Here is a 27,429-nt window from a genome sequence, read left to right on the forward strand (position 1 = left end):
AGCTTACCGTGACACCAAAAGTTATACAATCTTCTCCGTGCCTCTGTAGAATTCCTTATCTACACGAACAATTAAAGCTGGGGAATCCGCGATCCCATCCTCGTCGCCATTTTGTGATATCTTATGCTCAGCCACAGAATATGAGTTGACTCGCTGGTGACTGGAAATCGACTGCGGTGAACTGTGGTTTATTCAATCATTTACAATCCTCCGACCAAAGGTAGCTCCATTACAAAGTCTCCACCCGAAACTTCACCCATTCCTCTCCAGAGATGCTGCCTGTCCCACTGAGTTACTCCAGCTTTTTGTGTCTATATTTGGTTTAAACGAGCATCTGCAGTTCCTTCCTTACTCAAGCTGGAGCACAATTGATAGAGCAACGGGGAAGATACAGAGTGCAGAATAGAGTTTTTAGGTCTGTAGTGAAACAGTTCCACAGGCAAAGTCCAATGTCCACAATAGGGTAGAGGTGAATTAGACAGTTCCCCAGCTTACAGAAGGACCATTCTGAAGCCTGATAACAGTGGGGAAGAGGTTGTTCCCGAGTCTGGTGCTGCCTGCTTTCAAGCTTCTGTACCTTTTCTTGGATGGGAGTAGGAAGAAGGTGGAATGACTGGGGTGGGACGTCTGATTATGTTGGTTGTTTTTCTGAGGCAACATGATGTGTAGATGGAGTCAATGTTGGGAAGAGATCATTAGTAGTACTTTTTTTCCCCCATTGTGATCACATGCTTTAACTGCTTTGCAAGTGGTTTCACGACTGAGTGTGTTTGTTCTGTCCTGGACCAAGCTCAAAGTGCGTGTGTCCTGCTTGATCATTGAGTCTCCGTGCTGTCAACCTCTTCTGCTGATTAGATTCACTTGCTACTAATCTTTCAGTCATAGATGTCAAGTTTTCCCCCCATTTTTCCTCTTTCTCATGAATCAACTAAATCAAACCTTTATGATAATTGTTTGAAGCTATCCATGCATTTACTTAACAAGTGGCACAGCAGGTAGAGCTGCTGCTTTACAGGGCCTGAGACGTGGGTTCAATATTGACCTTGAGTGCTGTCTACATGGAGTTTGCATGTTCTTCATGGGTTTCCTGCCATAGCTCAAAGGCGTGCAGGGTTACAAATTAATTGGCCTCTATAAAATTGCCCCAAGTGTGCAGGGAATGTACGCAAAAGTGGCTTAACATGGAAATAGCGTGTAAGGGCTATTGATAGTCATTGTGGCCAAGGGGTTTGCTTCCATGCTACATCTATCAAGCAATCATAGGAAATGATCTGAGATAGTTTATTCCAACCTTGCACAAAATATACTGAGCCAAGTGTAGCTTTCCATGCTCAAGTTAAGACAGATCAACTCTGAAAGGGAATGAAGAACAGATCCATATGGCTCAGTTTTAAACCTGGCACAATATAAACATACTGAACCTCTTTTTGTTTTGAAAACAAATACAAGAGTGATAAGTGTTTAAAAACAGAAATACACTGTTACATACTTGGTTGAAATGTATTCCAGTTTGTATAGGTTACAGGTTCTCTCTCCTTATTTTGTGCAGACCATGTGTATTCTCCTGTACCATTTTTATCTTGCAAACTTGTCCAGATGTAGTGGCCAAATTTTGAGGTGTGTTTTGCAATTAGACTATTAATGAATTCTTGCTCGAACCTGCATATTTAGGAAAAATATATATTTACTTCATGAGACAAATCACAAAACATAAGAGTGGTGACTATTCTGCTACATGCATGTAATTTATACATGGTTAAATCAAATTAACTTTATATTTCACCATCTGGTGTTGTGATGTTTTGTTCAGTTTGAATAAATTCTCATTCCAGATTGAAGATCACGTAAAGCAAAGGTAAATTAAACTTTATGTGAAAGACTTAATCGGTATGACCACAAGATCCGTATCCTGGAAGAAATGTGAGACGTCTTTAGGACAGTGGAGAAATACTTCTATTTTAAGTATTATTTATGTTACTGGGGGATTTGGTACCTATTTATAAATTTAAAATATCCACAATAAAGACACAAAGTGCTGGAGGCACTCAACATGTCAGGCAGTTTCTCTGGAGAACATGGATAAGTGACATTTCAGATTGGGATCCTTCTCCAGTTGGATCTGACCAGAAACATCACCTATGCATCTTCTCCAGACGCTGTGTTACTGAGGCACTTTATAGCAATATGCTTTGTGTTTATAGAGTAAGCTATTTTCTCACTCAAAAGCATATTACTGCATTCCAAATTTTGGTTTATGCTGTATGATAAAGTTCATGGAAAATTGCATGCAAGTAGATGTCCATGTGTTAAAAGGGGCCACTCACAGGCTGAAGCAAATTAATACCCTGGTGACAAGAGTCATACTTTACATACAAATATTATGTTTAAAATAAATTATTCAATGTAAAATTATTCAAAAAGTAAAGTATGAAGTTTCGTGTACCTGTTTTGTATCGTAAGATGACATTTGGAATCATAATCTACTTCTATTGGATCAAGTTTGTAGCAGTAATTTCCATGTCTTTTCCAGTTCTTAAAAAAGATAAAACAAATCAATTAAATTAAATGTTTTCGCTGCTGCTTGAACCAAGGCTGTAATATGTTAATATTGAATATGCTAACATTGTTTTTATTTACAAAAAGGGCGGCATAGTGGCACAGTTGCGTAACAGAGCCAGAGATCCAGGGTTCGATTCCGACAGGTATTGAAAAAAAGACATATGGTGAGAGATTGAAACAGTAATATAATTTGTTTTGGTGCATATGGTACGATTAAAAAAAAGTGTTTTAATACTTTTAAAACTATTAAACATCTTCCTCAATTGGTTTGTAATCTTCAATATTCCCGTAGTGTGGCTCTAACATATTCCGTACTTCCCTGTCCAAGGATTCCACCAGGTCTGGTAGCCTGACTACTTGTCTCCTTTCATCTCTAATCTTACTAACTGTTCTGTGTGGAATTTGCACTCCTCATGACCACGTGGGTTTCCTCCAGATGCCCCGGTTTCCTCCCACATCCCAAAGATGTGTGGGTTTGTGGGTTAATTGGCTTTCTGTAAATTTCCCCCTAGTGTGCAAGCAGTGGATGAGAAAGTGGGATAACATAGAACTTGTGTGAACGGGAGATCAATGATCGTAGTGGACTAAAGGGCCTCATTTCTATGGTGCATTTTTCAAGCAGTAAACCCCTAACTCAGTTACAATATCCCCATTTTTGTGTCTGAAATTAAAAAAACTGAAAATCTGGAAACATTTCGGACAAGCAGAATCTCTGGACCAAGAAAGAGTCAAGGTCTCAGGTCAAAGAGCCTACATTAGAATTGGGAAAATATAAAATGTTAGCTATACGTTGCAGCGAGGACGAGGGATGAATAGAAGACAAAGATCTCCACAGATACTGCTTTATGTGTTGGGCCTTTCCAACATTCTCTGACCTGCCTTTCACCATTTCTACATATAACTAAATTGCTTTTCCACTTTTTCATTCCCGCTTTAAAATCTCTGATCTGAAATTTCAAACTGCTCCCCTGATAGAAGCCGCCAGACTTGCTGAGTGTTGCGATATTTCGGATTTCCAGCTCCTGCAGTTTTCCGGTTTTCAGTATGATACGTCGGTTGGTCTTTTTAATTGTTCTCCCTAATCCAACTACTTGCAGCACAATATTCCAGTATCTGCAGTTTCTTGTGCCTCCTGCTTGCCATACATCTTTCTTGGGAGCAAGGAAGCTTATCAATTTCCTCCCACAGATGCTGCCTGACCTGCCCAGTTACTCTGACATTTTGTGTTTTTCTCCAATTTGGTGGTTGTTGATGAGTCCAAGGATGCTCTCCAATTTAGTGACACAAGGAACTGCAGCTGATGGAATCTGGAGCAAAACACAAAGTACTGGAGCAACTCGGTGGGTCAGGCAGCATCTGTGGAGGGAATGGACAGATAAAATCAAGAAGTGAAACATCGCCTGTCCATTCCCTCCATAGACGTTGCCCGACTCGCTGAGTGCCCTCAGTATTTTGTGCAATTGCGTTGTGTTACATGTGTGTGGTTGGAGTGTTGGATTATCGGTGTGCTGGCAAGATTAAGTGGCTAATCTCTTTCTTGGAGACATAACAAAATGCAGATGCTGAAATCTTGAGCAAAACACAAAGTGCTGGAGGTCAGGCAGCATTTATGGAGGAAAATGGAGACTATTGTTTGGAGTTGGGACCCTTGACTCAAGAAGGATCCCAACTAAAAATGTTGCCTATCCATTTTCCACCTATGATGCTGCCTGATCCACTTTGCGTTTTTGTAATATAATTTGGTGACTGTTGATAAGCCCAACATGGGGATCTGCAGATTCTGCCACAAGTGTGGCAGGTTATTTTAGACAAAGGTCATTTGATAGATGGTGCACTGGACATCAGTCATCAATGCCATCAAATACTCCTCAATTTTGAACACGATGGAACAGGGATTCCCACAAGTCAATGGGGGTGGTGCACCTTCTCTAGGAAGCTTTGAGAAGATACTCAAATCATCTCCTGCCAGAGAGAACTGAGAATAGAGGGGCTATTTCAGGAATCTGATGACCACAAACTTTTGGGGGCTGGACCTTCAAACTCTTAGTCATTGGCCAAAATCTGTGCAGATTCATTGAAGATGATGGTAAATGTAATCGTTGACATCTCACCTTCACTGAGGAGTTGGCTCTATGGTGCAGAAAAATAATCCACATTTTCTATTTCTCAGCGGACCTTTCTTGTCAGGGGCAATGTAGGGAAAAGTGAAGTAGAAGACCTTTGTCTTCTGGATATAAAGTGTGAAGCGTATTCTCGTAGATAGTTTGAATGAGTCATTAGTTGACCTTGCCTCATATATCCCAATCCTTTGCCACAACTATCCGCTTGTGCAACAAACCCGATTTAAATAAACATCTCTTTATGGGAGTTCCAAATTGAGATTACAGTGGAATTGCAGGGATAAATTCATGGCTAATTGGACCATAACACAGGATGCAGGTGTACAACACAATGAAAAAAATCTCAGCAGGAAATATTGTTGGGTTTACAGCAAAGGAAAAGTGACACCCAGCATCACAATTTTTGAAGCAATACTGAGTGAATATATTGAACTGATAATACACGGGATAGCTAATTGTTAGATAGACACATAAAGCTGCTTTGTGTGTCTGTCTTCAGTTTAAACCAGCATCTGCAGTTCCTTCCTACATTGTTAATTGTTAGCCAAACTTGATTATGGGGAAAAAGTGTTTGTGTTAAAATAAGTTTCTATGAAGTATATTTAAATATAAGATGAACAGTCTAAAGTTACCGTAAAAGAATCATGCAAAGGTACAAGAAACTGCAGATGCCGTTTTACAAAAAAGGCACAAAGTGCTAGAATAACTCAGTGGGTTGGGCAGCATCTGTGGAGAACATGAATAGGGGATGTTTTGGGTCCTGACCCTTCTTCAATCTGATTGCAGGGTGGGGGGAGGTTGAGACGACAGAAAGAAAGCTGGAAGAGAGAAGAGGCAGGACATAGAAACATAGAAAATAGGTGCAAGAGTAGGCCATTTGGCCCTTCAAGCCTGCACCGCCATTCAATATGATCATGGCTGATCAAAGCATGGCAGGTAATAGGTGAATACAGGTGAGGGGAAATGAGGATTCCAACCCAAACATCACCTATCCGTGTCCTTCAGCAATGCTGCCTGACCCGCTAAGTTACTCCAGCATTTCGTGTCTTTCCCCCCCCCAAAAACAAGGAATTACATGCGCACCTCAAGGGTATAAAGTAATTACCTCATTCTGTGGGCATCCTACATCAGCCAGACCCGTTTCATTCCTAACCTTGCCCACCTTTTTACAAACATATGGTAGCTTCATGTCACATTGTTCAACCTTCCATCGACCCAACTGTAAAATATAAAAGTATAAAGGTTCCCTATCAATAATTTTTAATCAATATTCATTTTTGTTGAATGCAATACCCTATAACATTAAAGGAAAGTAATACTTACAGGACATTGAGATGCCCCAGATGATTTTAACAATCAATTACCAATGAAGAGCAGCACATTGGCGCAGCTGGTGGAGCTACTGCCTCACAGCATCAGAGACCCTGGTTCCATCCTGAATCTCAGGTGCTGTTTGTGTGGAGTATGATCGTTCTCTCTGTGACCATGTGGGTTTACACCGAGTGCTCTGGTTAAGTCAAAGATGAGTGGATTTGTAGGTTATATAGCGTTTAAATTGCCCCTAACGTGTAGGGTGTGAATTGGAAAGTGGGATAACCGAACTAGGGCAGACGGGTGATCAATGGTCGGTGTGGACTTGGTGGGCCGAAGGTCCTGTTTCCATGCTGCACCTCTAAATTAAGTCATGGAAGGTCGTCCCTTTAGAATGTTGAAAGGAGTGTGTGTGTGTGTGTGTGTGTGTGTGTGTGTGTGTGTGTGTGTGTGTGTGTGTGTGTGTGTGTGTGTGTGTGTGTGTGCGGTAAAATGTCATTAAAGCTTCAGTAGCCAACTGAAGGGTTGTCACGCATCCAAGGCAGAGATAAGCTAAACATTCTCCCCGAATCAGGACAGTTGCCTCCTTACCATTTAAAATTAAGTCTTAGCCACATATTAACAAACTAACAGGATCACACGGGTGAGATGGTCAAAGTAATATGTTAGTACAGAACTTGCCTCTCCCGAGTAGGATACACAGTGTGTTGTGGTGTTATAGGGGATATTGGGTTCCCCCTTGTCCCAGTAAGTGAATGTCACGGTAGATCCATCTGACCAGTTAAACAAGGCTGGAAAACTGGTGGTACCTAATCCTGTCCAAACCTCAGATCTGTAGGCTAAAGAACAAATAACAATAGCTATCGAAATACAACTGTGAATAGTACGGTAAAGAAATCCACCATTTTAAAGATCAAAAAAATCATCGGACCAACAATGTAGCAGATTAGAAATTCAATTTTGACCACTGGCAAGGTAGTCCAGATCCAAAACGTCACCTATCCAGTTTTCTCCGGGTGCTCCGGTTTCCTCCCACATTCCAAAGACTTCAGGTTTGTAGGTTAATTGGCTTCCGTAAATTGTCGCTCAAGTGTAGGATAGTGCTAGTGTACGGGCATTGCTGGACAGCGTGGATTCGGTGGGCCGAAGGGCCTGTTTCCATGCTGCATCTCTAAAGTACTGGGCGCAGTCTTACCTTCATGAAGCTTGGTGACTACCAGCTCCACATCCGCCAATGAGTGTATGCTGATGAGTTCACTTTCATTGGATTTGCAGAAGCTACTTGCATCACCCCAATTCAACTCTTCCTTATGCATAAAAAAGCAGAAGCCATTGTAGGCAAGCCAGTTGGGTTCACATTCTGTGTTGAAGTACTTCCAAGAATCTGTTACAAACCAACAAAGAATGTTAACAATTTTAAATATAAACACCCAACATTAACAAGACAGCCCTTACTTTCTCTCTCCTTCCCCTTCCCAGTTCTTCCACTAGTCTTACTGCCTCCGTCATCATTCTATCTTTGTCCCACCCCCTCCCTTGACATCAGTCTGAAGAAGGGTCTCAACCCGAAACGTCGCCCATTCCTTCTATCTATAGATGCTGCCTCACCCGCTGAGTAATTCCAGCATTTTGTGTCTACTTTCAACATTATATCATGTTCTTTCAACATTACATTATGTAAAAAAAGTGGTTAAATAATTTTGGTTGGAAAGTGCTTCCCACTGTACTTGTTTTACAAGAACAGAGTTTGGTCAGATTAACCTGCACCCCAAATATAGCTATAAACATGGTGAAACTAGGATAGGACACAAAGTACGAGTAACTCTGTGGGTCAGCAGCAGCTCGAGGATGTGGATAGGCTACATAGGTCCCTTCTTCAGACTCAAACTGCACAAATTTCTGAAACTAGTTCTGGCCATCAAAGCATAGAAGCAAATGCTGGTTGATACCAAAGATAGACTTACAGTGCTGGAGTAACTCAGCGGGTCAGGCAGCATCTCTGGAAAAAACGGGTGATGTTTTGGGTTGGGATCCTTTTTCAGATTAACGATTTGGGTCTAAAGGAGGGCCAAAACGTCACCCAGCCTTTTCTCCAGAGATGTTGCCTGACCCACTGAGTAACTCTAGCACTTTGCCATCTAAATGTCAGGGGATGCTGACCTCATGCCTCATGGATATGTAAACAAAGAATCTAATGTCTGTTTAAGTATCTTCAGCAGAAACTGGATTATCCCAAGTAGTATGACACATTTTCTAAATTATGATCCAGTTTTCCCAATGGACATTTCTGGAAAGGAAGGTGAACTACTGCATTTGGCAGGAGATGCAGGAATGCGGTTTTGATCATTTTGACAGGTACAGCCAACTCTAAAAATATAAACACCCAACATTATCTGCTCAAGAAGATCTGGTTGATGCAGTCTGCGCTAAATATTTAAGTGAGGCTTGATGACCAATTTCTTGTGATTCTTGGAATTTTTATCTGGAGATTTAATGGGATTTACAGTAAATCTTGAGAAGCTGTCGGCCGTGTCTCAATTTAAAAAAAAGCTGCAATAGGACTGTTGACCAAAGTAAATAAAAAAAGTTTTAACATTCGGAAATTTAAAAAAAAAATTTTTTTCATGTAACTAACTGATTCATGGAGTTATACAGCACGGAAACAGAACATCCAGATTTTTCATAACGATTTATGCAACCATTTGAAATTATTTCTTTATGGGCTGGGAACAGACAATAAATGCTGCATTGATGGTCAGCTCCACTTGGATCTGAATTGATAGGGGGTTAAGCCTTCAGCAGATTGACAGGGCTGGAGCCCAATATAGATAAAGGGACAGCTGGCCAAAAAGATAACCATGTGACAAATAGGGTTTGGTGTCACATCATGATTACTGACACCGCCCTTAAATTCCAAAATTATTGAAAAAAAATAAAAATAGAGTAGTAAATTTGGAGACTATATTTTCAAAAACATGTCAACAAAAACATTTTCATTTAGTTATTATTAGGCAAGGTACAGGAACTGAAATGGTCAAGTCAGGTTACTTTCAAGAACAGCATTCATTCAGTCCCAAACAATTTTGCCCTGTATTTCAGTGTCAGCAAAAGATGCAATCTTGAGGCACTTAATCCCAGCGTTTGTACCAGAAGTAGGACCATTTCCAGGTCTGAAAGCAAATAGATCAATTTAAAAAGTTGTCAATAGATGAAATAGCAAAAATGTTCATGTTGCTGTGATATTTACAAAAAAAGGAACTGATAAAATCACAAGATCTTAAGATCATAATGTTTAGAGGGATACGAGCCAAATGCGGAAAAATGTGACTAGCTGAGATAGGCAACTTGGTTAGCATGGACAAGTTGGAGTGAAGGCCTATTGCCGAGCTGTATGACTATGACTGTGACACATTATGTAAACGTAAATATTTATATTTCCTAGAAAATACGCATATTAAATAGTTATTTGTTTCAGGTGCCTTCACCTGATCTTTCTTGTGAAAATGCGCTTACTTCTCTATTGTGGTAAGTGGCATTCTGTTTTCCATAATTCCACTAACTGCTCTCAAGGGCATCGAATTCCTTCAATGAATAGGCTCATTTGCCAGGAACGTTTCCCACAATGTTAAACAAGGTTAAAAAATACTCCAAATGTTATTTCTTGGACCCTGATCTGCATATCACAAGATAAATTCTAGTGCTTTGATGAACAATGCATTGAAACAAAAAACAGAGATGCACATCAGGCACTGGGTGCCAATATCTGATCATGTATGTCAAATGTTGTGCCTGGAAGAGATCACCTCTCCCCCCCTGGCCACAACCAATGTACGCCAGTTGATTTCCTCAATATTTCCCAAGAAAATAGAATGCATTAAGAGCCACATGACCCCCACCCCCAATGCCTGTCCCATTTTACTATTGGATGGAGTCATATTCATCATCTTTCATTCTATTCTAACCAAACCAATTACAATGGCTTCTCAAGAGACTGCAGATGCTGGAATGTCAAGCAAAATACAAGGTGTTGGAGGAACTTAGCAGGTCAGGCAGCATCTGTGGAGGGAATGAATGGACAGGTGACATTTCAGGTTGAGACTCTTCTTCAGAATGATTGAGTATGGGGGAGAAAGCTGGAGAAAAAAAAAAAGTGGGGCAATGATCAGTGGATACAGGAGGGGGGTTGATTGGCAGATAAGTGGACTATGTGACAAAGGCTATTTGTTCTCCTGCCGCACTGTTACGTCCAGTGCCCTCCAAAAATAGTCTATTTTGTAGTAGCCTTCTTCTCATTAATAGGTTGCATTTTCGCAACATCAGAAAACATTGTGTTCAATTTCTACTCAACTGGTGCCATGGACCCAATCCTACTTCATACTGCCTTGCTTGATCAGTCTGAAAGTTTAGGTTTTCTATTGTCACATAAACTGAGGTAAAGGGAAAAGCTTTGTTTTGTGTGCCATCCAAACAGATCAGATCACACAATACATCAATACAATCAAGTTAAACTCAAGTACAATATATAGAACAAAGGGGAAAATCCAGAGTGCAGAATATAATTCTCTGCATTTTTTTTTAAAAACATCAGACAGCTTGTCCAACATACTGGACTGGATGATCAGAAATTCCCCACCACCTCTGAGAAAACCAAAGCCATTGTGTTGTTATCATCATCACAAGCACTTCCTGGTTCACAAACCTGTGTCCTGATGCAAGTAAGAATTTCATTGTTTCATTCCGGTACATATGATAATAAAGCACACTTGACTTGTTTGACTTGAGTTACCAAATGTCATAGGATGTTTAACTGGAGTACAGGTGCACAACCTTTTATCCAAAAGCCTTGGGACCAGACACTTTTTGTAATTCGGAATTTTTCGGCTTTAGGAATGGAAGATTTTTAGCGTAGATTTTAACGGCTGGCTCAGTGATAGAGTGCTCGGCTCATATCCACAAGGTCGCGAGTTTGCGCCTCGATCCCGGCAGTTACTCGATTGCGAGTTTGAGTCTTCAATGTAGTTTTTTCTTGCAGAATAGGAAAGAATAGGGAGGGTTAGGCTGGGATCATTCTCTGCGAGATGATCTTAGTGCGGGAGACAAGTGTAGGAGAGGTGTACCGACTGTGTGGGCAGAACTTTGGAAGTGATTGCCCACCATTCTCAAAAGCCGCTGTGTCTCCCTGTCCCTGGGATAGCAGGGGGCGATCAAACAGCACAATGCCCCCTCCCCCTCCAACTCCAGAGGAATCCCCTCCCCGATGGGCCGCTACGGCGACAAGTGGCAGTTCGTCCACAGCCCGAACTGCGCCCCCTCATCCGCCACCCCAAGAACAAGACGTACCTTGCACACCATCAGCTTCTGCCCCTAAGTGTTCCTCTGGAGTTGGAGCGGGGCTGGGTTGCTGATCTGGGTTGCTGATCTGGGGTCTCCGTGCTTGCAGGGGGCGCTGGGGGGTCGGTGTCGCCCGATCGGGGTGGGGGCGCAGCTCGGGCTGTGGGCGAACTGCCACTTGTCGCCGTAGCAGCCCATCGGGGAGCGGCTTCTGGTGGTCCTGATGTCTCCGGCCAGTTTGCAGTTTTCCTCTGGAGTTGGAACGGGGCTGGGCTGCTGCTGGCTGTGGGTCTCTGGGATCTCCGTGCTTGCAGTGGGCCTGGGGATCACTGTGTATCGTGAGTCTACCGTGGGAACTTTTTAACTCAGCGGGCAGGCAGCAGCAGATAGTCAATTATTAACCCTCCCGCGCAATATACCCTCACCTTCTCTTTTATGAATGGGGATTTAGTTCCCCTTTCTTCGAGGACCGACCGGAGGTTCCGCTGTCACCTCTGCGGGCCGCCCTCAGTGAATGTCTTCAAGGACCTTTCTTCAAGGACCGAAAAAATGTCGCTATTCGGAGCTTTTCGTTATTTGGAATTTCGGATAAAAGGTTGTGCACCTGTATTACCAAAAATGGCACCAAATTACATAAAGGAGATAATCAAAATCTTGGGGTCCAAAGAATGTTTAAAGCAGGACTGTTGGCACCTGGGAGAAACAGAAAGAGCAAAGAGGGACCCGGCGATGAACCATTGAGAAAGTAGAGGGACCCAGTGTGGCCAAGACAAAGAGTGACCCAGCAGGCCGCCTGCGGCCACGTGCGATGGCAGGCCTGCTTCGCCGCAGCGAGAAGGCAAGACTATAGCAAAATCTTTTGAAACTTTGTCGGTGCCAGAAATGTGTCGACTCTTTTGTCTACTGGCTATGTGAAGTCTGCTGTACGCTTTTACCGGATTGTATGCAAAAAATTTAAAATTTAATTGTTTTGAGGTACATGACAATAAAGTATTATTGAATCATTATATTATACCTACCGATGGACTCTAATCTTGTCTGATTGAAGGGTTTCTTGCATACATATGGTAGAGCAGCTTCACAAGATCTTGCCTGCCAGTGACCAGACTCCGAGCTCAGTGCAGCACAACTGGATTCCTCAAGATGATATAATCCAAGCATACCTAAAATTAAAAATAATTTCATCTGAAACAATGGTCCAGTATTTATTTTAGAGATACTGCATTGGAAAAAGTTCTCAGCCCGGAGTCCAAGCCTATCTTCATACTTCTTCTATGTTTTCCCACTTTCGCATCCACTCCCTAAGCACGAGGGGCAATTTGCAGAGGCCAATTAACCTAAAAACTGGAACATCTTTGGGATGTCAGAGGAAACCAGAGCAAAGCCATGCAGTCATGCGCAGACTCTACATTATTTATTCGGTAAGTTAACATTAGATGTACGTCACATCTTACAAATGTCATAAATTGATCAACTAACCAATTTATCAAATAAGGCAGCAGGATGGAAGGAATTATGCACAAGAAATTCAGTGGGAAAAAAAAGTGATAGAGCATAGACATTTCTTCACCCATAGGAGTGGATTTCTGGAATTCTCCACCCAAGTTTGGCATGGTCAGATCATTGCTATATTTAAATTACGAAAAATCAAGGAATTGAAGGCATGTGGAACTGGAAGAGGAGAGGAGTTGAAGCCAGTATGGATTAGCCAGGGAAATAAGAGATCGCAGGGGCCAAATCTTGAGCAAAAAAAAAAGTGCAGGAAGGAGGAACTCAGCAAGTCAGGTAGTATCCACGGAGGGAAATGGACAGATAACGTTTCAGGTTGGGACCCACATTCAGACTGATGGGGTAGAGGAGAGAAAGCTGGGAGAGAGGCGGGTGAAGGGGTGGGGCAAGAACTGACAAGTGATGGGTAGATTCAGATGAGGAGGGATATTTGGCAGATGGATGTCGTAACCAAGGCTGGAGGTGAATGAGAAGAAAAGGAGGGGAGATATACCCGTTGACCCACCCATATGCCCGTTCACCCAGTCCCACGAGTAATTTTGAATTTGTGTTCAAATATTGTGTTGTTCGAGAAAATCAATAAAAGGTGACCATATTTTTAAAAAATTGCTTCAGTTTATCATTCAAGATAAACCTAATTCTCTCTAGATGTAATGTGTCTGTCATTTCTGTAATCCACATCTTCTATGGAGGGGCTTCAGCATTTTTCCAGAATTTAAGTATGTTCTTTTGCTGATATTAGTCCATAGCCGACAAAGCGTCACTGAAAAAAAAGTCGATTTAATACCTCTGATATTCCCAGTATTATCAGTTTTGTGTCTGGTTCTAATGGGATTTTCAGTATATTGGAGAGGGTGCTGAATACTTCCATCCAAAAGTTTTTATTTTTGTACAGAGTACAAAACTGTGGGTTAAAGAGGCTTCTTGGAACTGACACATAGCAAAGAGGGGAACCACTGGGGAAAATGTTGTTCAGTTTGGTTTTTGAATAGTATAACCTGTGCAGCACTTTGAACTGTATCTTTATTATAGAGAGAATTCTTCTGTCATCAGCTGTGGAGGTCTTCCTTGGCCTGCCAGTCCCTTTGCGATTAGTAAGCTCTTTCTTCTTAAATGATGTTCCAAACAGTTGATTTTGGTAAGCCTAAGGTTTGGCTGATGTCTCCAACAGTTTTATCCTTGTTTCTTAGTCTCATAATGGCTTATTTTACTTTCAACGGCACAACTTTGGTCCTCATGTTGATAAACAGCAATAAAAGTTTCCAAAGGGGATGGAAAGACTGGTGGAAAGACTAGGTGCTGAGAGCTCTCTTATACCTGCATCAGAAAGTGGGATAACATAGAACTAGTGCAAACAGGTGATCGATGGTCTGTATGGATATGGTCGGCAGAAGATCCTCTTTCTATGCTGTAGCCCCAAACTAGTATAAAATAAAAATATAATAATGAAGAAACAGCAAAGTGATTGTAGAATAAAACAACCAAAAAAAAACAAAATATGAAAATTACCTTCATCATGTTGACACCAAGCCACTCCATTAAATTATATTTAAAAAAATGTAAATATGTTGTGACTTGCTACTGTGATCAGCATCCTGGTTGTTTGTCTTCGTATCTCTTCTATTGTACACAATACATTTTCAACCAAAGTGACATAACAGCTTTATCTGAAAAATATTTACCATCGTCCCAATTGACAAAGTCTAAAGGTGTCCCATCTGACCATTGCCAGCCGCCGGCCACGTTCAGCTGATTCAGACCAATCCACAATTTATTTGGAATATTTGCCTGCTCTGTAAAAAAAACCCAAGAGGTGTAATTAATTGACACCAAACAAATTAAGGTGCTGTGTAAAAGCTCTGAATGCATCTTCTCAGCTCAAACTGAAACATTTTGGCTTGATCAATGGTTCTGTACACAGCATCTCTACGTCACACTGCTATCTTGCCTCAAATACATGCATATCAACAATTAGAGAGTGGTCCTGACCTCCCATCTACCTCATTGGAGACACTCGGGACTATCTTTAATCGGACTTTACCTTGCACTAAATGTTATTCCCTTTATCATGTATCTATCTGTACACTGTGGACGGCTCGATTGCAAACATGTAGTCTTTCCGCTGGCTTGTTAACACACAAAAGTTTTTCACTGTACCTCAGTACATGTGACAATAAACTAAACAAAAGTAATGTAGAGTGGATGTGGTGGGGAAGGGAGTGGAATTGAGGTCAAATGGAGCAAAATTGGCATGAGCAAAATGAAACGGCAGTAACTCCACTTTTCACCCAGACAAATCAAGAAGCTGGCAAAACAAAAAATGGCAACAGGAGATACTGACACGGACTTCTGGACGGACAGATAATTGATTTACGGTGATGGATAAGGCCAGTCTGCGATTCAAAACAACTTTCATGGGTGATTTACCTTTCCCTTTCTACACGATTCTCCTGCCTTCTCCCCACGCAATGTTTCACGGCCAGAGCTGCTGTTCCTGTAGTTGGCAAGATTCAAACTAGCGTAGGGAATCCTCAATGGATTTCTAGTCCATTGCCTTAACCACTAGGCCAGGACAACATCACCATGTTCCCATTTCGCCAAGACTGGCCCACACTCCTTGCTTTTAGTCATAAAAATCAAGTAGGCATTCAATGCAAGGGGGATTTTTAATGTTTTTATTTTATAACAAGATTGAGATTTAACCGCCAACCCCAAACTCTCCAAAACTACCTAGTGGTTGAAACTACCTAGTGGTTGAAAGATGAATTGAAAGTAGAGGGCAAGAGGAGTTGGCATTAGCCCACGATGCCTAGTAACAATTCCAGCTTATTTGAATGGCTACCAATGCAGAAAGCAGAACCACCCTGCCTTTGCTGAGAGACTGGGTGGCAGCAGTGGGAGTCAAAGGAAACACAAAATTCCATCATACTGTAAAATAGAAAACTGCATTGACAAAATTCTTGCTGCAATGCAACTATTCACAGTTGGCAAACAGTAATTTAAGTACAAATTACACAAGAGAACAAGCTATTCAGACCAATAATTCGGAACACCATACCGTCAGTCACGTCAATTCCCCATATCCTCTCTGCCCCTAGTCCCACCTGCCCGTGCTTGGCCCATATCCCTCTAAACCTATCCTATCCATATACTTGTCTGAATGTCTCTTAAACATTGCAATTGTACCTGCCTGACCTATCTCCTCGTTCCAGATACCCATCACCGTTTGTGTAAAAAAGTTACCCCTCAGGTTTCTATTAAATCTTTCCCCTCACCTTAAAGCCATGTCCTTTGGTTCTTGGTACCCCTACTCTGGGGAAAAAGACTGTGCATTTACCTGATCTAGGCTGTCAGTACCATCACTAGTTTCTTCAGGACAGATAACCAATGGTTACTTGATTAGTACGGGTGTCAGGGGTTATAGGGAGAAGGCACGAGAAAGTGGTTGAGAGGGCGAGATAAATAAACCATGATTGAATGGCGGAGTAGACTTGATGGGCTGAATGGCCTAATTCTGCTCCTTTCACTTATGAACAGCAAACGTGCTCCCCGTCCATCCTGTAGATTAAGCCCACTCCAGCAGGCAGTTTGTTCAATGCAAGGCACATTATTGCAGTTGGGGAAATTGGGAAGAGAATTGTTGCAATGACGCACTGGATTCATGATGGACAAACAGGAAACCCATCAGCTGCATGAACTGTAAGTTCGTGGAACCGAATAGCCCATTCACAAGCTGTACAATTCTGTAAATCTACTGACTTACTTCTTTCTACTCCAAAACCGGGGGCGCCCCAAATTCAGCCCACCAATTTACATATTTACAAGCTTGGAAACTGATCCCAAGTCATCACCAATTCCTTCAATGGAGCAGACAAAAGGATGGGCCTAACACTCACCTTCAGAAGGCAGATGTCCTCCAATGACCTGCCCCACCTTGTAACACTGTACTCACTCCCTCCACATGCTGACTGTCCAAAATTCATGATGAAAGCATGGACTATGTGGATCATTTGCCATTATTTGAAGACCATTTGACAGCAAAACAAATCATCAATGGCAAACCTCCAGTGCCATTGTATAGCCGTTACTTGCCCGACGGAAAGTTTTTTTCCAAAGATCTATATCTAAAACCCAGCACCACAACTTAAGCGATAGGAGCAGAATTAGGCCAATCGGTTCATCAGGTCTACTCCACCATTCAATCATGGCTGGTCTATCTTTCCTTCTTAACTCTAATCTCCTGCCTTCTCCCCATAATCCCAGACAAGAATCTAACTATCTCTGCCTTTAAAATCTGTTGACTGGGCCTCCACTGCCAAATTCCACAGGGTTGACAATTCAAAACAATTGACCTTCGTTATGTTCATTGGGAAAATGACACTGGTGTACTTACATTGAACATAACAGTAGAGCACAAGAACAGACCCTTTGGACCACAGGCCCTGCCAAACATTATGCCAAGACCAACTCTTATTTGCTTAAAAAAAAAATCATAAATTGCAAATGCATTAAAAAAAATATAAATATTTTCTTCTTTTGTCAGCTCATTTTCTTTATGATTTGCTTTTTAACTCACCAGCAATATACTTCTGAACTTGTGGATCAGGAACACTCAATAGATCCCCTCCTTGACTCTGACAGGAAAGTCGAGCATCAGACCAGGAAAGGAAAGACTGAAAGTTAAAATGGTAGCAAATCTGCCCTGTGTTGTCTGTCTCCCAGAATGTTTTACATTCAGGATCTGTTAAACAAAAATCAGCAATAGAAGTAAAATAGAACGTGTTCAATAAATACAAACAGTATTACGATTCATGGACACAAAGTGCTGGAGTAACTCAACGAGTCAGGCAGCATCCCAGAAAACATGGGATAGGCGCTGGTTTGAGTTCTATATAACGTTTTGGCCGGGAATAGTCCTGATACAAAATATCGCCTATCCATTTTCTCCCTGACCCACTGAGTTACTCCAGCACTTTTTGTCTTCTTTTGTAAACTAGCATCTGCAGTTCCTTCTTTCTCCGTGATTCATGGGTCTACTTACTGATTTTAAAGAAGGTAAAATAAAGCAAGATAAAATAAATCTTTGCTTTGTGGAGGGAAACAAAGCAATAATTCTGTAACTATAGAACAACGAGCTTTCAGTAACATATAAAAATACTGTTGATACTAAAAATGTGAAATAAAACACAGTATCTTGGAAATACTCAGCAGGTCAAGCAACATCTATGGAGGGAGAAACAAAAAGTAAGGTGTAGACACAAGAAACTGCAGATGCTAGTTTACAAAAGAAGTGCTGGAGTAGCTCAGCAGGTAGCATTTCTGGAAGACAAGGAAAGGCGATGTTTTGGGTTGGGATCCTTCTTCAGTCAAAATTTACTTGCACGTTACAAAATTTGAAATGAGAGAAACAGTATCGAAGATTAACTTGCATATTAAAAGTATTGAAGCATTAAGACAAAAAGTTGATTTCTATCCCATTAGACATGTTCAACCTAGTTTATGTAGCTAAAGTAGCATGGAACCTCCGAGATAATTGTATAATTACAGAAAGTCATAGAACCACAGTAGTCTTTACTTTAACGTATTTCGAGGTTACAGAGCTGACTCCAGAATGGTATAACTCCAGAGTAGCTTGTCAAGCCATCTCCACATTAACTAAAGGCCCAAGCTAGAACTGGCATGAAGTATACGTAAACAAATTTAAGGATGGCAATTACGTGAATGTCTTGTCTCAAGTAAATTAAGGTGATAATTGACTAATAGTGCACGAGAGAAGAGATGCAATGAAGACCCTGGATGTATATGGTGATCGACCAATGATGTGTTGTTCATGGTTCTATCACCATAGTCTTAAGTGCACAAAGGGATGAGACGAAAGGCAGAGGTCTGCAGGATAAATACATGGACGGTGACATCTCAAGTGATTGACCATGTGCATCATCATGTTGGTTTGGTCAAGATTTGATAAATGAACTGAAGAAAAAGCAGAAAGCGCTGGAATAGCAGCAGGTCAGGGAAGCGGATAGGTGATATTTCAGGTCAGGACTCTTCTTCAGACTGCTGCCTTTTATTTCTAAATATGTATACAAAGCCACCGGTAGTACAATTGTAGAGCACAAGTGTTTTCTTCTTCCTGCTTAATCAATAGATCAATCAATAAACAAGTCTGTTTGAACCAATTACAGACCCATGCAAGCGATTCTATTGTCAAGGTTCACAATCGATCATCATCAAAACATAAAATGCTGGAGTAGCTCAGTCGGGCAGCATCTCTGAAGAACATGAATAGGTGCCTTTTGAGTTGGGACCCTTGTTCAGTCTGAATAAGGGTCCTGAACCAAAACATCACCTATCCATGTCCTCCACAGGTGCTGCCTGACCTGCTGAGCTACTCCAGCACCTTGTGCCTTTTTGGCAAATGAGCAGCTTTTTACAAATCAGCATCAACAAATTGTTCAAAGACCTGTCTTCATGGGAAAATATTAGGAATACTTGGATTCTGAAGGATCTACACGCAGAAACATTAATTCCAATTCTTATTTCACAGTGGCTGATGCCCAACTTGCTGGCTCATTCCAATGTTTTCTGATTTATTTCCAGATTCGTGCATCTGCATTTTATATTGATTTTCAGTCACTGTTTGCACAGAGACTCTTTCCAGAGCTCAAATTTTCCCCATTCCAATTTCAACTTAAGTGGTAGACACAAAAAGCTGGAGTAACTCAGTGGGCCAGGCAGCATCTCTGGAGAGAAAGAATGAGTGATGTTTCAGTTCGAGACTCTTCTTCAGACTGAACTTGGGCGGGTAATTTTTCACATTACAGCAGGATGATGCATCAAATATGAACTTGCTTTAAAATATTGAATTAATTGACAGAGTTGCAGAGAATTGCAAAAAATTTCAGCTGCTGCACTCTTCAGATCACAAATTTCCATCCACCAGAATTGTATGTTTGGGGTGGGGCAAGGGAGGAAAAATATACGTGCGCCCCAAACGACAATAAAAGCATTTGCACTCCCCCGGGCAAACACTGTGCACACCCATTTCTGAACTATTGGTTCTGGTTTTACATTTCATCCTCTCCTTGCCCAACACCCTTTTGTCTCCTGTTCACCTCTAGCCTTAAATCACATACTCCACCCATCTGCCAATCAATCCACCTCCGAGTCATACAGTATGGGAAAAGGCGCTTCGTCCCAACATGCCCACACCTACCAACATATCCCATCTACACTAGCCCCTGACCTGAAATCTTGCCTGTACATTCCCTCCAGAGATGCTGCCTGACGCACTGAGCTCCTCCAGCACTTTGTGTTTTGCCGAAATATCCAAAGCTGGATTGTTACTGTTCCACATATTGCCCTTTCCCCTCTGAAACCCTCATCCATTTAATCTTAGAATTTACAAATTTAAATGGGTTTCTGAAAAATCAAATAGTGATAACTGCAACTAATGTAAAAAAGCCAAAAAAAGTTAAAAACCTTATGTTTGGCAAAAATCACAAAAACTCTTGTCTAAGTAACATTAACTTCTGGCTGCAGTTGTTAAATTAAGAAAATATGTTGTTAATATAGGAAAAAAAGGCGATGACTGGAAGCCCGCAGCAGCAGGGGCTTGCCTGAAACAGCTTAACTACTGGAGCGTGGACTGGACTTGGAAAATGGCGTCAAACATGGCGACTCATGCATGGACTAGTGGACTATTTCTGTACAACTGCTAATCGGGGGTGGTATGGAGATACTCTACTGGACTGTTTGTCAGAAAAGAATTTTACTGTGCGTTTGCATTACACACGTGACAATAAAGCACCATTGAAAATATTAAAGTGTTGAAGACAGGGCAGTGGATTCTGTGGACTAATTGCTAGGATTGTTGTAGATTCTTATATTCAAATCTTTTTGGTTTATAATGGTGTTCACAGAATGCTAAGTTTCCATATCTGTTTTGCTGTTGCACGTGAGATTTTCATTGTTCCGTTTCAGGACAAACGATAATAAAACATTCTTGACTTGGCCAGCAAGGATGGACCAAAGAACAAATTCTGTGTTATACAATTCTGATAATTCTACTAAATAGCAGAAAGGTGTATCAAAACATCTAACATACAGATGAAACCCCAGCACTATCTTGGAGAGGAGAATGATAATTTTTTTGTACAGATAAATGAGTAAATTATGGTTTAGCAACTGGTTAATTTATGAGAATGCGATAGAGTGGCCCAGCCAACATCCCATGAAAAGGAAAAGGAAATGGGTCTCAGGGGATAAAAATCACAGTAAACTATCCGGAGAGGAGAATGATAATTTTTTTGTACTGCCTCAATTCCACCATCACTCCTTTCCTCTCCCAATCAAAAAACACCCATCCCTGGGACATGATTTTCTAAATGTTTTTACGGGTTAAACAAACAGAAAATGTAAGATTTATAAAGCGCATTTAACTGATTTCCAGTGATAGTACAAAACATTGATATTTTAAGACTGTAAAATATTAATTTGGGGTTAAATATTAATTTTGCCCCTCCTTGCGGACCAAGTACCAATCTACACCAATCACACACCTGGTCCATGACTTCCACTGCCCTCGACAAGATTTGCCAAAGACAAGGTTGCGTAACATTGGGTTTTTTTTTTGGCTTTTCTGCAGTTTAGGTTGGCACCGTACGTTTTATAATTTGATTTTTCTACAAGTAATGGTAACCGTTTTGAGCATCGTCACAGATGGAGAGATATGAACAGGAAAAAAGATGCAAAACTATAGATACTGTATGGATCAAGCATGAGTAACTGGTTCCCCAATCTATAATTGAGATATTACTGAGAAACCCAAATAATAATTGTGGTCCTTTTAACAGGCACAGTGCAGATTCACATTAAAAAAAAACATCACAATGCATCCAAATTCAAAGAACCACGTAAATACTTTTTAACCTACTAACTTTAAAATTAAGAGTAATGAACTTTGTTACTTGCCTGGTTTCAAGCACTTTCCCCATTTACTGTCTCGGTCATAGTTACCAGTTGTTGCACACCATTCCTCCACTCTATTTGTTTCTGTGGTGCACTCATGGTACCAGTTTCCTCTGTACTTAAATGGGAAGACGCAGGGCTTTCCATAAGCATTCCCGTCAATGGTATAAACCTCTGCAGCGAGAAACATAATTGAAATGAATGTAGTGCAGGCATTAGCTTCGTTTTAAGTATTCGTTAAAAGGAAAATGTATTACATAACACAAATGTTAAGGTCTTTTAAGTGAAGGAATCATTCCATTTTATGGGCTGCTGGAGCTATTTAGTAAAATTATTACATTAAACAGAGCAAAACACTAAGTGCTGGAGGAACTCAGCAGGTCAGGCAGCATATGCGGAGGGAATGGACAGATGAAGTTTCGGGACAGACTTCTTCAGTCCAGAACTAATTTGCTTTTTTCTCTCCACTTCACCACCTCCAGCCTTGCTTACCATCTCCAACCATCTGCCAGTCTTTCCTCATTTGAATCCACCCAATACTTAACTAGTTCATGCCAACCTTTTCTCCCTCAACTTTCACTCCCAAGTTCCCCTCCTTCAACTCATCAGTCTGAAGGGTCCCGACCCAGAACATCGTCTGTCCATTTCCCTTCACAGACACTGTCCGACTGCCGAGTTCCTCTAGCACAGTCTTTTTATCAAGATTTCAGCACCTGCAGTTTCTTGCATCCTTCTTAAAATTATATGTATTTTTTACTTACTTAAACCATCTAATGTGATAGGGCTATCATGGCTTATAGGCTTTCTAAAATTGAAGGTCGCAGCAGAGCAGCTTAAAATATTTTTTAAAAGCCAAGTGCTGCATTAACTCAGCAGGTCAGGCAGCATCACTGCAAAACACGGATCGGTGACGTTTTGGGTCAGGACCCTTTTTCAGACTGATTTGGGGTGGTGGGAGAGAGAAGAGAAGAAAGCTAGAAGAGAGGAGGGGCAGAACAAAGCCTGGCAACTAATAGGTGACAGAGGCCATTTGAAACACTCAAACAACTAATGTCTTGCGCCCCAACCCTCACATATTCCGATGTCGGGCTACCCGTCACCCTAAAGGGCCTGTCCCACTGCTGCGACCTTTCAGCGACTGTCTTCGACCTTCAAGCTCGAGGGCACTCGCCTGAAAAACCTCGAGCTGGATCGACCATCAGCGATGAAACCACGAGCTGGATTGACCGACCACACACACACACACACATCGCAAAGGCGGAGGCCAGGGAAAGCGGGGGGAGCGCTGTAGCAATACTATAGCAATAGGATCTTTGAGCTGCACCGCTCGGCCCTGCACCTTGTTGTTGGCTGGCGGAGGAGGGAGGCGGTGGCGAGGAGTTCCCAACGGCCAAGGCAGCAGGGCGATGTTGTCCGAGGAGCGCTGACCCTCCTTCCTCCATACGCCGCCCCCGTTCTCTCTCTGTCTCTCTCTTGTAACCCCCTCCACCCCTTATCCTGGGACCCCTCCTCTCCATCCCGCACTGATCCCCATTCCCGCCTCTATTCAGTCCTCACGGACATCCCCTGTGCTCCCGTCCCCATCTCCCCCCCAATCTATTCATCCTGCGCTGATCACCCTATCCACCTCGCATTGATTCTCCTGCCACCACCCCCACCCATCTACACTGGTCCCCCAATTCATCCTGTACTTACCCCTTTCCCATCCATCCTGCATTTCTCTTCCATCCATCCAGTAATGATCCCCCATCCATCCTGTACTAATCCACGCATTCATCCCGTACTGACCCACCCTCCATTTACCCTGCACCTTCCCCTCATTCATCCTGTAGTGATCCCCATTCATCCTGGACAGACCCTCGGACCCACACTGTACTGACCCACCCTTCCCATTCATCCTGCGCTGATCTCCCCCCCCCCCCCCCCATCCATCCTGTACTGATCCTCCCATTCAAGAAGAATGGGGGGGGGGGGGGAAACAGTTTGAAGTAGGGTCTCAACCTGAAACATTGCCTATTTCCTTCGCTCCATAGATGCTGCCTTACCCGCTGAGTTTCTCCAGCACTTTTGTCTACCCACATCCATCCTGTACTGAACCCCCCCCCCCATTCAACACCACTGACATCTCCGTGCTCTCCCCTCACAATTTTACCTACTCCAACCAACACATACTAATTCACCTGCCTCAATCCATCCATTCTGCACCGACTGCCTTCTAACCCCCCTCCCCCCCCCCCCCTAACCACCCCCCCCCGCCATCTATCCACCCCCCACTGATTCACACACACCGCCCTCCCTTACCCTTTTGTCTTGGAATTGTCTTCAGAGCGAACATTGACTATGTTTGATAACGGAATGCAATCAAATGTATTTTAATTCCCATTATTTGATTTAATCCATAAAGATGGATTAATTAAAGTGTGAACACGTGAAACATAAATACCGCATTGTTCGATTGTCACTGCTGCCGTTAACATGTTATTACAGAATTCATTTTAAAGGCAAATCAATGCTCTTAATATGGAGTATCAGTACTGTAGTTATTTAATTAGCAACATTCACAACTATACGTACGCATATATGTTACCATGGTCCAGGATTTATTGACACAGGTTGATCATACGCTGAATAATTCAACCACATTTTTGTTTGGAAGTGGAAAGAACTAATAGAAATTGCATTCATTGCAATGTGTAAAGAGTTGAGATACTGTCTTATAATTTTGCTGCATGTCATTGTGGGATATATCATGTCTTGATTGGTCAATATGTTTAGTTTGTGACTTTATTTGAAGCAGAAATAATATGTGAATGCTTCATCGAGTATAATTCCAACTGGTAACTACGCACTTCGTCCGAGCACATTATCGCACGCGTCATGCAAGCCGTCTTAAATGACCACCTAAACTGTCATTTGGCAACCTAAAAAGCTGCCTAGGTTGCCCAGCTGGCAACAGGGAAAAAAGTTAAGCGAGAAAACTGTTAAGGAGGCAATTAAGCACACCTGAGCAATTACAAATACCTGTGAAGACATGTCTCCCAAACATTATGGTGCCCTGAAATGGGGGGACTATGTATGAACATAGATGTAACTTCTACATGGTGAATACCAAAATGTATAAAAATACACATCAATAAAATCTGACAATTTTCACTTTAACCACATGTGATTTTGGTTAATGGCCAGAACTTGCCCAATGTGACCACCAGGTTCAAAAAGAGATTCATTCCAACCACCATCAGGCTCTTGAACACAACACAGACCAACAAACTATCTTTGGTTGTATCAAGGATTACTGGTTTCCTTTTGCACTGGTATCTGGTGTTAATAATTTAATGATTTCCTGTTAATTTTATATTAACCATGTGCATAGTATTTACAGGCTTGTTACGTGCAAGTAGGAATCTCATTGTCCTATTGTTGGTACATATGACAGTTAAGTTGATGGGAAGATGGGGAAAAATAAAGTGTGATTGGCATGAGAAGTTTAAGTGGGTGCCTGATTGTCACTGCAGACTATGTGTGCCAACGGGTCTGATTCCTTGGTGTCTGACTCTGACCTTTGGAATGATGAACAAAACTGACTTCAATGTAACAAGGAACTGCAGAAAAAAGGAACTGCAGAAGTTGGTTTGCACAAAAGGGCACAAAGTGCTGGAGTAACTCAGCAGGTCAGACAGCAACTCTGGAGAACATGGGTAGGTGACATTTCAGATCGGGAAAGAGTCCAAAGAAAGGTCCTGACCCAAAACGTCACCTATCCATGTTCTCCTGACATGTTGCCCAACCCGCTGAGATACACTAGCACTTTGCATCCCCCAATGTAATATTAGAGAGTCTTCCATTTGAAACGTCTAACTTAGTGAGATAATGTTCTTTTAAATCTTTTAAAATTCAGCAGGACACATCTTGCACTGGGAACCAAAGGCCCTTAAAAATATGACAAGACACCATAAACCCAATGAGGAAATGCAAGGAGGGGAAATGAAGTTGATATTTCAGAGTGGAGGAGGAGTAGATATTTCTTGGCATGAATGAGAAGATTAAATCATCACAACGCATCTGCTAGCACAAGGTGTACGCCAGATAAACATGTGAAACAGAAAGGACCACAATATCATTCTGCTGAGGTTAGATGAAAATATGAGTGTAGTCTGGTTTGTTTAGGGCATAAAAAAGACACATACACACAGAAATTGCACAACCTGTCATCTACTTCAGTGGTAAACCTTTTCCTTTAAGCAATTACCACTTCTGTAAATAAACTATACTTTGTTTTTCACCCAAACTTCATATCTTACTTACTGCATGAACACTGCATAGTTTTATTTTCTCTTTCCTTATTAGTTTTAGCTGATAAAGGCACTCAACCAAGAAAATGAACATTTTACTTTCTTTACAGATGCTGCCCAATTTGTTTACTATATCCAGGTTTTCTCCCCTATTTGGAAAAGGGGGAGTACAAAGGGATCTGTGGGTTCTTGTACATCAGTCTATGAAAGTAAGCATGCAGGTACAGCAGGCAGTGAAGAAAGCAAATGGCACGTTGGCCTTTATAACAAGAGAAATCGAATATAGGAGCAAAGAGGTCCTTCTGCAGTTGTACAGAGCCCTAGTGAGACCACACCTGGAGTATTGTGTGCAGTTTTGGTCCCCTAATTTGAGGAAGGACATTCTTGCTATTGAGGGAGTGCAGCGTAGTTTACAAGGTTAATTCCCGGGATGGCGGGACTGTCATTTGCTGAGAGAACGGAGCAGCTGGGCTTGTACACTGGAGTTTAGAAGGATGAGAGGGAATCTCATTGAAACATATAAGATTGCTAAGGACTTGGACACGCTAGAGGCAGGAAATATGTTCCCGATGTTGGGGGAGTTCAGAACCAGAGGCCACAGTTTAAGAATAAGGAGTAAGCCATTTAGAACGGAGACAAGGAAATACTTTTTCTCACAGAGAGTGGCGAGTCTGTGGAATTCTCTGCCTCAGAGGGCGGTGGAGGCAAGTTCTCTGGATGCTTTCAAGAGAGCTAGATAGGGCTCTTAAAAATAGCGGAGTCGGAGGATATGGGGAGAAGGCAGGAACGGGGTACTGATTGGGGATGATCAGCTATGATCACATTGAATGGCGGTGCTGGCTCGAAGGGCCAAATGGCCTACTCCAGCACCTATTGTCCATTGTTTTCCAAAATCAAATCATCAGCAAGTCACTTGATACTTTGTTGGCTGCACTGTAATAGGGGAGCAACTCCAACATATGCTCGACTATTTTCTTGACTCAATCTCACACCAAAACCAGTAGAGCAGGATCCGCATGTAAACTTGACAATGTGATTAGGAAAGGTGGGATAGTTGTATTGAATTGAGTCATACTGAAAAAAATCAAAAGGTGATGCAATAAGATACTTGGCAAAAGTGCAGATGCACATGAGCCCTGCATGACAATTTATTATTGTGGAACAAGTCTGTGGATCAGAGCAATGGATAATGTCCCCCCCAAAAAAAGGACAGAGGGCTGGAGTAACTCAACGTGTGAGGCAGCATCTCAAGAGAATATGGCTAGGTTGTGATTTCGGTCTGAACCTTTCTTCAGCCTGAAGAACGATCCATATTCTCCTGGAAAGCTGCCTGACAC

General features: G+C 41.9%; 1 protein-coding gene across 3 annotated transcripts in view; it reads right to left on the minus strand.

The window, feature by feature from the left end:
- ly75 (lymphocyte antigen 75) overlaps positions 1-27,429 on the minus strand; it is a 111,997-nt gene that overhangs the window by 74,330 nt on the left and 10,238 nt on the right. For all 3 annotated transcript variants that reach the window (XR_008723732.1, XM_055638125.1, XM_055638124.1), the window contains exons 3-11: positions 21,804-21,974; positions 17,407-17,571; positions 14,513-14,623; positions 12,341-12,484; positions 7,186-7,374; positions 6,672-6,829; positions 5,785-5,898; positions 2,444-2,532; positions 1,490-1,659 (exon numbers count right to left, since the gene is read on the minus strand). Coding sequence is in view for 2 of the 3 variants with exons in the window: in XM_055638125.1 (XP_055494100.1) it covers positions 1,490-1,659; positions 2,444-2,532; positions 5,785-5,898; positions 6,672-6,829; positions 7,186-7,374; positions 12,341-12,484; positions 14,513-14,623; positions 17,407-17,571; positions 21,804-21,974 (1,311 nt within the window). In the remaining variant the exon portion in view is untranslated. The remainder of the gene's footprint in view (positions 1-1,489; positions 1,660-2,443; positions 2,533-5,784; positions 5,899-6,671; positions 6,830-7,185; positions 7,375-12,340; positions 12,485-14,512; positions 14,624-17,406; positions 17,572-21,803; positions 21,975-27,429) is intronic.

This window comes from Leucoraja erinacea, chromosome 7, assembly GCF_028641065.1.
Source record: "Leucoraja erinacea ecotype New England chromosome 7, Leri_hhj_1, whole genome shotgun sequence".
NCBI lineage: Eukaryota > Metazoa > Chordata > Chondrichthyes > Rajiformes > Rajidae > Leucoraja > Leucoraja erinaceus.